This window comes from Peromyscus eremicus, chromosome 2 (assembly GCF_949786415.1).
Source record: "Peromyscus eremicus chromosome 2, PerEre_H2_v1, whole genome shotgun sequence".
NCBI lineage: Eukaryota > Metazoa > Chordata > Mammalia > Rodentia > Cricetidae > Peromyscus > Peromyscus eremicus.
The window spans coordinates 131,579,326-131,591,232 of record NC_081417.1 but is presented as its reverse complement, the minus strand read 5'-3'; the positions used below and the strand labels follow the sequence as shown (position 1 = coordinate 131,591,232).

The following is an 11,907-nucleotide window of genomic DNA, read 5'->3' as shown; positions in this document are numbered from 1 at the left end:
ACCATTTGCACACAAGTGAACCCCAAAGAAGAAGAAAAAGCCCTGGAAGGAATCCACGCCCAAGAAAGCACTTCTGGAGAACATCGGGAAGTGGAATTTATCCATGGTTCTCAGGTATAAGTATTTCTTAGTTGTCACGGATACCTTCTTTGGATGGATGGAAGCCTATTCCGCCTAAATGGAAACAGCCTCAGTGGTCACCAAGAAACTCCTCCAAAAGTTAATTTCTAGATTTGGGTTGCCCTTCTCCCTGTGGTCCAGCAATGGCCTGGCCTTCATGGCCAACATTTCCCCAAATCTGGCAAAGGTCCTAAATGTTGATTGGAAACTAAGCTCAGGGTAGGTAGAAAGGATGACTAGGACCTTGAAAGAGACTTTAACTAAATATGTCCTTGAGACCAGCAAAAATTGGACCAACCTCCTACCATATGCCTTTCTAAGGGCCCCTGTCACCCTATTGGAAATCATTTGGGAGGCCACCCCCTCCCTTCTTAAGCTATTAATAAGGCAGACATTACTAACCATCCCTTCCTTAAGTCCTAACAGGCCCAGAAACAGACCCAAAGGACTATTCATCAGACAATTCAAGAGGCTGCACCTTTGCCCAAGTATGAGCCTGCCCACAAGTTCCAGCCTGGAGACCTCCTTGTGTGAGTAAAGAGGATCTCAGCCCAGAGCCTGGAGCCAACATAGAAAGGCCCATGCTCTGTGGTCCTCACCACCCCCACAGCACTGAAGGTCACTGGTCACCTCATGGAGCCACCAGACCCAGCTGAAGGAGGCTATAGAAGATGACAGATGGGCCATCATTACATTCTCTCCATGCCTGACTTGGACCCTACAATTATGATTGTCCAATTTTGTCTTCTTTGTTTCCCTGTGGGAAAGGCCTCAAACTCCCATAGGTCAGGACCTTGCCTATGGGAATTAAGAAAGACCAGGACTGGGGAGCTCACAGCCAATCTATCCACGGAGACCCAACCCACCTTCCAGGTAGATTTCTGTAAACTATTACAACCAGAAGCTCCAGGGGGATGGTTCACTCACTTCTGGGGCTGTGGGTCCATTGGTGAAGAGAAGGAGCACTGATTTATCCAGTACTATGCCTGCCTGATGCCCCATCCCCCTCAGATGTTAGAATCGAGGAGAATACGATTGAGCTCAGTGGAGTTGCAAAACCAAGTCCTCCTGGGGGCACACTGATCCCTTCTTAGTCCTAGAAAGAAAACCATCATCACCTGCCTGTGGCCACCGGCAATGTAATCCCATATCCATAAAGGTTAGGGCCTGGCAGGAAACCCATTATTGGGAAACTGGTACGACCTGGGGCGTCAAGTTATAGCTGAACGGTCCAAACCCAGGCAGCAGTTAATATTTAAAAGAAACCTGTACCTAGGGTCATCAGCCTGTTGGGCTGAACCAGCCTATCTTGGCAACCCTGAGATATGACCCTCTCCAAGGCAGTAAACCTTCAACCTCCACTTTGCCCAGGAACTCCCTCAGTAACCATGAGGATCAAAGTCAAGGGGCAGAAGAAGCCAGCCCCTTGGCGTTTGGTATCCTAAGTGGAGGGTACCAGTTTCTTAGGCATTCTCAGCCAGACATAGATAGAGAATTCCGGCTATGCCTAGACCCCAGACCCCCATGATGTTGGGATTGGAACTAATCAAACAATAAGCTCCACTTCCAACCCTAACAGCTGTAAAAGGGACCAGCCTAAGCTCACCTTGGGTGAGCCTGCAAGGGAAGGGTGCCTGCTTAATGTCACCGAGATACCCCCTAGAGAGTTTCCCTGTGCAGATCCCTGTAGCCAGGCACAGCAGCTTAACCCCAGGAACGGTGGTTGAGTGTATTTCCAGGCCTCAGAGAGTACCGGGTTTGCTTGCAGTAACAGCTTAACCAAGTGTACATCTTGTGATGGTTTGCACTGGACGAGAGCCCACTCTTTTGTGTCCTTGTGTACATCACACCACAGGTGTTTGTCTGTAAGGAGAGGACAGAGCCCGCCTAGATCTAGACTCTGGGCCCTTAATACTAGTTTTTCAGTCTGGAGCCTAGTAGCTCTGATAAAGCAGCTTCATCCTGTTCATCCTGGACTTCTGGACATGGGACACCCCCCCCCCCCCGAAACCCCCTGGAACTAAAAATGTCCTGACTGTCAGTGATGATTGGGTATCCGAGAAGAGATGTCTAGATTTAACAGTGGGCCACATTGTAGTAGAAGATGGGAGTTTTCTTTCCCTCTTCCTCCTGTGTCTTATGCCAGTCTTCCACAAAACTGCAACCAGCACGTCATTGTGCTTGCCTCCTGGGCCCTCCCGAGTCTCTCGAATGAGGAGTGCTTGTGGCTCAGTTTACCTTTCCTTTTTACTTAGTCGATCCTCCAAGACTCAGGAATAATTCTTGGTTTCTAAGATTTTGGAACAAAAATTGAATCAGATTTGGGAACTGATCTTTGACCACATAGGGAGGCTGGTGGAGGGGAGTTGATTTTCACTGTTTCATATTCTCTGTGTTTCTGCTTCTCAGCCAGGTGCCATATGGTGCCAGGCATATGGGATGTTTAGTAAGGATTGGTAGGCTAAAGGAAATAGCGTGCGCACACACCACCACCACCACCACCCAGCATAAAATATGTGATCTCAGCCCTTAGGGCATCTCCCAGTCTGGTTGGGGATTCGATCTCAGTAAGGTCTTCAGCCCATTTGGCATTCTGGGTGGGGGAGAATTGTGACTCAGAGGAGAGTTGGGGAGGGGCTGAGGGAGGATCTGAGGAAGGATGACTGAGGTTGGCTTTGTAAAGACAGGTGGGTTTTAGTGAGGGGACAGTCGGAGAAGGAGTTGTAAAATGAGGGTGGTGTCCCCTCAGGACTGTCTGTAGACTGTGGTAGCTACAGGTAGGGGTTCTGGCTGGTGAGGCGGAGAGGGTCTCTCAGGGTGACCAGAATCCCACTAATGCACAGAAAAGAACCAATTAAGAAGCCCTCCCTTTCCACCCACATTGGGCCAAGATGAGAGGTCCTTGGCTCAGGCACACAGCGATGGAGTTTGTGTGTATTGTGGGTGTGAGCACGTGTGTGGGTCTGCCATTCAGTGTGCCGGTACCTTGGGGTTTGTCTGCTTGTTTGGGGACTTTTAGTTGGAGGTGACACAAGGCAGGTGGTGAAGTTTTTATTTTTTGCTTGTTATTGTTTTGTAGCAGGAGACAATTTGTTTCAAGCTAAGGGCTGATTGCAGGATTCCCCAGCCTTGACTCCCACCCATGCCTCCATGCACCCCAGCTCTGTTGTTTCTTGTAGAGAGCTAGGCAGGGAGTGAGATAGGAAAGGGGTGATGTCTCTTGTCAGCTTCCCAGCTGGGATCCTGGTTGCAGACAAGGGGCCAGTGGGTGACCTCTCTCCTGCTGGCTCTGGTTCTGCTGGCTTTCACCTTCCAGCCCACTCCGCCAGACTCTCCTACAGCCCGTTCTTTAGGGAAAAACCACCCTGATTGTTGGTAAAGGGCCTCTAGAAAGGCACCTGTCCCTGAGTAGCCTCCTTGTTCACTATGGCCTGAATGTTCATGGCAGCCCGGATGCCAGACTTGATGGCAGTGTCTATCCAGCCATGAGGCAGGCAGGTGTGCTCTCCAGCAAAGTGGATGAGGCCCTCTGGCTGGAAGAGCTGCTCTGAATAGTCCACAGATTGGTAGGGTGTGAACTGGGCAAAGGCACCAATGGTGAAGGGGTCCAGAGACCAGTGCTTGACCACCGCTTTTGGGCACATGCGCTTTAGCTCCACCTTGGGTATGTGGTGCATTGCCGCCAGGTCGTCCAGGACAATATTCACCACCTGTTTGGACTTCATGGCAGTCAAGAAGGAGGAATCATCGCCCAAAGTGTAAGAGGCCAGCAAGACACACTTGCCACCTGGCAGGCTGTGGCTAGGATAGTAAATGTGGCGTGCGGGCCGGTCTGTGACGGAGTTGCCTCCCCAGATGCCATCCTGTTCCCAGAAGCATTTGTTGCACACCAAACCCACCTTGGTAGCACTGATATAATGCACGGAGCGCAGGGCTTGTGTTTTATCTGGGGACAGGGGTGGCTGGAAGGTGATGAGGCGTGTGGCCTTGGCTGAGGCTGAGTTGATGACGTAGTCAGCAGTGAGTTGGCGCAGCGTGGAGGTGGGCCCATCTGTGCGGTACAAAACTTTGACCTGAGGCCCGTCTCTCACCACTGTTTCTACTCTGGACTTCAGACGGATGGTGCCAGGCTTCAGGCTGGCATTAAAGCCATTGGGCAGTTGGTCAAAGCCACCGGTGATCTCTGAAAATCTACGGGGGTGGAGAGGGGGAGATGAGGTGGGGAGACACCCCCAGATCTGTGTGTCCCAGTACTGGCCATTTCTTTGGTCTGAAAAGGGAAGGACCTATCTCCCTGCACTCTTGTGTGGGATGTTTTATAAACATCACCTTCATGAATACACAGCCCCGTGTCAGGCAGGCATTGTTACCTGAGCACCCCCTACACAGTAAATACCCAATAAGCCAGTGCTGGGGACTGGGTTCTTCCTGGCCCCGAATCAGCCTTACTCATCATTTCTGGAGAAGAGGCTAGCAGTCCTTAGGGACTCCAGGAGGGACTTGTAGTACCCAGCATTCTCATTCATCACATCCCCGATCATCTCGATGGCGCCCTTGCTCAGCCTTCCTTCCTTCATCAGATAAGCCTGTGGAAGTAGGAACCATAGACGGAAGTGTGGGCCAGAGGGTGTAGTATGTAGGAAAGCTTTAGCAGGGGCCTGGGCCCAGCAAGGTTAGCTCTGGGCTTGAGGGAGGCAAAGGCTTTGGCATAGGAAGAGGGGATTCTGTCTGCAGGACACTGCCCCAGGGCCTTGGCTGAGCACAGAGCCCGTCACTCCCGCTCCATTCTGGGCCTCCTGTGTCACTCACCTTGGTGGAGTAAGAGTCATAAAAGGATATCAGTTGGCTGCAGGTGAATGTCTTCATATGTTCTTTGACCTGCAGAAGGGAGAAGAGATAGTAATCAAGCTGGGCCTCCAGGTGACCAGGACATCTAGGCTGCTGTAGACAAGGTCACAGGGTGACAGATGCCTCACATGCCTTTAGACTAGAGTCAGGTTCTTTGGATGTCCCTTGGGGAGGCTGGAAAAAGCCAGGAAAGGGCAGTTCCCAGAGCTCCTGGACACTGCTCCTTCCCTTCATTTAAAGACAACCGTACCTTTGCTGAGACAGTCTCACATAGCTTAGGTTGGTTTCAAACTCACTGTATAGCTGAGGCTGCTCTTCAGTTCTAGATCCTCCTGCCTCCACCTCCCAAGTACTGAGATTGACAGCTTGTACTACCACACCTGACTTGAAACAAAAGACCTGTTTAGATGAAAATCTAAGGTGTATATTCAGTTGGTAGAATACTTGCTGAGGACTTGAGCGCTATCCCCAGCACCCACATGAAAGTAGGGTGTGTTGGAGCTGAAGAGACAGCTCAGTGGTTAAGAGCACTGACTGTTCTTCCAGAGGACCCAGGTTCAATTCCCAGCACCCACATAGCAGTTTACAACTGTCTGTAACTCCAGTTCCAGGGGATCTGACACCTTCACACAGACATACATGCAGGCAAAAACACCAATGCACGCTGGGCGGTAGTGGCTCACGCCTTTAATCCCAGCACTCGGGAGGCAGAGGCAAGCAGATCTCTGTGAGTTCAAGGCCAACCTGGTCTACAGAGTGAGATCCAGGACAGGCACCAAAGCTACGCAGAGAAACCCTGTCTCAAAAACCCAAAAAAACAAAACAAAACAAAAAACCAAAAACAAACAAACAAAAAACCCCACCAATGCACATCAAGTTTTTAAAAAGTCAGGGTGTGGTATCACATGACTGTAATGCCAGAAGGTAGAAACAGTAGGATCCCTGGGACTTGCTGGCGAGCCAGTCTAGCAGAATTAGTAAGCCCTCGGTTCAGTGAAAAACACTGCCAAAGATAGAATAAAACAAGGTAGAAAGCAATTGAAGAAGACAGCTGATGTTGACCACTGGCTTCTACACAGATATGCACATGCACCCACATTTACCTAAACACACATGCACACACACACACACACACACACACACACACACACACACACACACGCACGTGCGCGCATGCACAGGCACATACATACACACAAACACAGACACTTTAAGATAAAGATCTTCACTGTCATCTAGGATGACTGACTCACTACCAAGGGCTGCCTCATCTGGTTGCCCCTTTCTTTACACTGCTCCCGACCAAGTCCTGTTCCCTGGATTCCTCAAAGACAGCAGAGAGGGGTTGAAGGTGGAGTTGAGGGTGGTGACACTGTCAACAGATGTTGTAAGGCCGATGGACCAATGATAAGAATGTTGGGGGGGGGGTCAGGTGATCTGAATCCTCGTACTGATTTGCTGTGTGACTTTAGGCACCTCCCCTTTCCTACTTGATCCCCGCTGGGAAAGGCAGCAGGCACCTTAGTGATGGCTTGCTGGAAGAGGTATTGGGTGGTTTTGCTCTTCTCAGTGGAGTTCATGGGGTAGCCCAAGATCCCTGGGTTAGCCTTGACTTCCCAGGCACGATAACGGTGTCCATTGAGTAGGTACCAGGTGTTGTTATTATTCTGGATGAACTTATTCAGCTTCAGGCCAAATTTCTTGACATAGGCGTGGGTTAGCCTGGAGCAGAGACGGGCATCATAACATTCTTTTCATTCTCGTCCTATATTAGAAACTATTTCTGGTGAAACCAGTGTAAGCTTGTGCCTAGGAAACTCAAACTAATTGCTTGTTCAATTGTAATCTCATTTAATGTTGTGGGCATTGGCTCCCTGTCTCCCAAGGCTGTAGAGGGTGAGAAGTTCGTTGAATTAAGGCCCTTTATGAAATCCCAGCTAACAGGACTCAAAAGTATAGACATATGTCCTTTGTTTCAGACAGCATTTGAGATCCCACCATGCACTTCTAAGAACTTCAAGGCTGTATTTAATGACTCCCGCTTTGGGCTGGTGCAGTTTTTTATGTTTTTGGTGGTCTGAGGATGAGTGTGGGTTCAATTTATATTAAAGGCAAAAAAAAAAAAAAGAAAAAAAACATCTGTGGAGATAGGGTCTAGAACTAAATTAGTGCTCAACAAATAATAGATATTATTAATAGTAATGTGCTATAATTTCTCAGCGTATTTTGATGTAAGTGACAAATATGAACCTGCCCATGTTTACACTCTACAGTTTGATGACTGGCAGCAATGATTGTAATTGTCCGTTTGGGGTCTATCACTTCCTGTGACCACGGCTTTCTGTGACCACAGTCTTCTCTCTGAAGTGGGAGTTGAGTATCAGCCCTGACTTACTGGGTTGGATCACATGACACAGTGAGTCTGAAAGATCTTAGGCATGGTGGCATCAGGGTCCCTCCTGCCTTTTCCTCATCCCCACTCCACCCCTTTTGCTCCTTCTCTTGTATGGGACTTACTTGTGGCTTTCCGGGATCCGCATGGGTCCTAAATCAAAGTACCAGCCCTCCTCCTGGTTTCTGACTGTGACCACCCGACCTCCAATGTGGTGACTGGCCTCCAGGATGGTTACCTGCAGTTGAGAGAAGCGGCTGTCATTCTTAGGGAGTACTGTCCTTTCTCCCCACCCCACTTCTCACCTCCAAATAGCCATAGGCTCTGGCCTGAAGGCCACGAGCACGCAGGATAACCTCACTGGGGCTGTTTGCTCCAGAGGGTCCCAAGTCATTTGAGGCCTTTGTCTTGGTAGCATAGGTCCTTCATTCTTGTCTCCATAAGAACGTGAAGGGCAGTTAGCGATGACTAAGGACCAGGGGGTTCGGAGACTGGTGGGTACATGCAGTTGCGCATCACCCCCTGTTGGGTCGCTCACTCCTTTTTCACCCCAGGAAGCAAATTGGAGGGTGATGATCAAGGCCTTTCGAGACCTTCTTACCTTGTGCCCAGCATCCTGTAGGGTCTTAGCTGCGACTAGACCTGCTACACCGGCTCCCACGACCACCACATGCTTGGACAGTGGGGAGGTATGGAGCCCGTTCTGGGCTGTGAGAAGGAAGGTCTCATAATTAGGGTCCCGGAAACACTTGTCAAGGTCCTCATAGAAGGCAAGGCAGCTGGAGATGGATAGCAGGATCCCCAAAATAAGGATTCCTGGGGGCAGAGAAAGCAAGGGGGTGGTCTTTCTGGAGCCCAGGCTCTGGGACCTGTTTATCCAGGATGAGCTTGACCGTGGGAGCTGGCGGCACAGGGCAGTCAGGTGAGGGCAGTGTCTGACAAGTGTTTGTTTGTAGATACAAATATTTGGTGTTCTGTCTCTATGAAGGCAATTGTGCTGTGCAGGGTATTGTGAACTGTAATGTTATTTGTGTGGTTAATGTGTGATTGTGAATACAGCTTGCACCTTGGAAGCTGGTGGGTGTGGGAGGTTCACAGCTCACTACACATGTGTCTGCTCCTGATGGAGAGTGTGCATGTGTGCTCACCTATGAGTGTGTAAAAGGACTGTGGTTGTGTATAACTGTGGGTGGGAGTGTGGTTGTAGTTGGCTCTTGCTTTGTATGACTGCATGGTTCGTGACTGCATATGAAGGATGCTTCTGTGGAACAGTGTGGTTGTCTGAGTGTGTATGAATCTATGGGAAAGTGAGATGGACTGAGAACTGGAGTGTGAGATGGGCTGGATTTGAGAGTGAGGAGGATGAGATGTGTGAGAAGGTGGGTGCATGTGAGGGTTCTCTGAACGCATCTGGACAGTGAGGCTGTGTGGGGGAGAGAGTGAGAGAGAGAGGGAGAGGGAGAGAGGGGTGTGTGCATACTTGTGAAAAGAGGTGTGTGTGTGTGTGTGTGTGTGTGTGTGTGTGTGTGTGTGTGTGTGTGAAATAGGTTCAGTTCTCTGAGTGGGAGTGAGAAGTGACCTGTGGGAAACAGGCAGTCCCTACGTTTTCTCCAGCCTCATCGATGTTTCTCCAGGCTCCCTAGGTATGTAATGTGGTACCAAGATTAGAATCCATCACTCAGGGGGCTGGAGAGATGGCTCAGAGGTTAAGAGCACTGACTGCCCTTCCAGAGGTCCTGAGTTCAATTCCCAGCAACCACATGGTGGCTCACAACCATCTCTAACAAGATCTGGTACCCTCTTCTGACCTGCAGTCATTCATGCTGTATACATAATAAATAAATAAATCTTTAAAAAAAAAGAACTCATCACTCAGATAGTTAATGACTACCACACAACAAGTCTTGCGTGACTTGATTTTCTTTTTCACAGTTAGCTAGTCTTGTCTGACATGAAGAGGCTGTCCTCCATGTCACCTGCTCTTAAGTGGACCAGGCAAGGACTGGAACTCTGAGCTGCTCCCAGAAGCTGAGTTTCTGGCTGGTGAGAACCCCCTTAGTTTGGTCTTTGTGATGTCAAGGCAACTGAAGCTCCTCAAAGGAAGAGGATTTTTAGGGGCCACCAGCCGAGGAGGTGCATTAGACCCTTCCCACTGTAGAGACAGCTTTCCACTGGGACAACTCACCAGAAGAGAGGCGAGACATCGCCAAGCCCAAAGGAGAGACTCCATAAACCTCAATCCCTCTCCCCACCCCACAGATCTACCGTAACCTTCTTATCCAGTCTCCAGCCCGTATAGTTTCCCCTGAGCTATCAGCATTTGTTTCTTGGTCCCTCTGTACTTTGCCTTGAGTGGATCCAACCCCCAGACCCCTCCTCGAGATCCCCCTCCATTGAACTCATTTTCAACACCCTGACCCGTCCCCAGGTCCTGCTGAAGCCAAATCCCTGCCTCAGTTCTTACCCTCTTTACTCTTCTATGGTCCTCGGCTGAGATGTCTTCAGACCTGCGCCCACCCTGTTGACCCATGTCCCTCTCCCATCCAGTACCTATGCCTCTTTCAGTGTCTAACACTTCCTGGCTTGGTCTTTTCCAGACCTGGAGGAAGACCCCACTTACCGTTCATCTCAGCCATGGCTCTGAAACTCATGCTGAAGTCCAAGCAGCTCATCCTCTCTTTATGAAGGAGCCGCACCACTCTGGCAATATTTGGCCCTTATCCCACCAATCCGCCTCTGGCCTGATTGACTCAGCCAAGCAAGGCAGCCCTGCACTAAAGCCTGACCTGTCGGGTGAGATGACAGTGATAACTGACTCCACCTTCCCCTCACCTTCTTTATCCCACCTTCCCCCATGACAGTCTTGTCCCCTAGGAAAAGCCCCTTCTCCTAGCCCAGCCCTCCTGCTGCTAAGGCACAGAAGGGGAATGGGAGCAGGTAGGCCTGGGAAGGGGTTAGACATCCAGTCTGTGAACTTCCAGGGCAAGTCAGAGCTCCTGACTGTCCCCACTGTCCCCATACACAGTGCCTGCTATCCCTCTGCTGTTCCACTGTGACCCTTTGTTCTGATGTCTGTTTGGGAGAGGGATCTGGCCATGAGCTCCTGTGCAAGGATCATGCTCTTCTTACCCCGATCCCTCTAAGGGTCTCTGGTAGGTAGGCAGGTAGGCAGAAGTCTCTGGCCTTGACCCATTTGTAGAGGAGAACATTTCCCTTCCCCTGGGACCTCCAGGGCTTCCTTAGACACAGTATACTTCTCTGGCAGTAGAATTCCTTCCCATAACGAATGGAGCCAGGGCGGTGTTCTGCCAAGGTTAGCTTTTGTTCACAGACTGGCTGGCAAGGAAAATGAACAGAAACTCTGAACTCAACCGGCAGCATGGGGCTCGGGAGAGGACGGGAGTGGGGGGTGGGTAGGGCACACAGTACCCAGGGCCCAAGCCTGGGATCCTGGGATCCTGGCATCAGAAGTGGTGTGGGGGAAGGGCAGTAGCAATAGAATTGACAGAAGTGGGCTTGAGTCCTGATGTGTCCTGGCAGAGTTGTGTGTCTTGGGATACAGAGCTGATATGTTTCTGAGCTTGGCGTTTCTGATTTTCTTATTCGAGATGCAGGCCAATAATACCTTCTTCCTATGAATTTGATTTGATTTGAGGGCGTTTTTTTTACTTTTTATTTTTATTTTTATTTTTTTTAAGACAGAGTTTCTCTGTGTAGCCTTGGCTATCCTGGAATTACCTCTATAGACCAGGCTGGTCTCAAACTCAGAGACCTGCCTATCTCTGTTTCCAGTGTGTTGGGATTAAAGGTGTGTGCCACCATTGCCCAGCATTTTTTTTTTTTTAGAAGTGTCTTGTATATATGAGGATGACTTTGAACTCCAAATCCTTCTGCCTCAGCTTCCTGATTGCTTGGATTACATCACCATATGCTTCATACTGTTTCAAGGCTGATCTGAGATGATGTGTGTAGTGCAGCTGTTTTCTTTAGGTTTGACATAAGCATCACCATCTTGAAGCAGGGCAGGTACGGTGATTTGGGAAGACCTTGACCACAGGCAAGACAAAAGAATAATCAGACAATGCTAAGTCTAGGACAACCCAGTTACCCTATCATAACCATATTATGCTGCTATTATCCTATTGTAGATATTATATAGTTGTTGAGTTAAGTCCAGGATAATGAGGCCATTAACACTCCCTCATGGAAGGAGGGAGGCGGGAGGTTCTTCAGTCCTTGGTCTGAGATTCCAGTCACCATTCCCTCCTGACCCAGCTGCACAGGATCTTGGGGGTGGTGGGATATATGAGGGGCAGAAGGTTGAGTTGGGGTGGGGCTCTGGCGGTAGAAACACCCACGAGTCACCCATGTTCCTGTAGGTAAACCAATAGCTCATTAGTTCAGCAGTCTAGGAAGAATCTAGCATAGCACCGTGGGAGTGTGAAATGGTGTCTTTCTAGGGTTTTAATTTCCATTTCCCCAATGGCTATTGATGAGGAATATTGTCTTAGGGTTTCTGTTGCTGTGAAGAGACACCATGACCATGA

General features: G+C 49.7%; 1 protein-coding gene across 1 annotated transcript; it reads right to left on the bottom strand.

The window, feature by feature from the left end:
* Positions 1–3,165: 3,165 nt before the first annotated feature.
* Positions 3,166–9,996, bottom strand: LOC131904876 (L-amino-acid oxidase-like). The gene is made up of 7 exons (XM_059255871.1): positions 9,981–9,996; positions 7,962–8,176; positions 7,486–7,598; positions 6,489–6,690; positions 4,930–4,998; positions 4,570–4,706; positions 3,166–4,311 (listed from the first exon to the last, which is right to left on the bottom strand). The coding sequence occupies exons 1-7, from the start codon at positions 9,994–9,996 to the stop codon at positions 3,507–3,509; spliced, it is 1,557 nt and encodes a 518-aa protein (XP_059111854.1). The 3' UTR covers positions 3,166–3,506.
* Between the last annotated feature and the right edge of the window lie 1,911 nt (positions 9,997–11,907).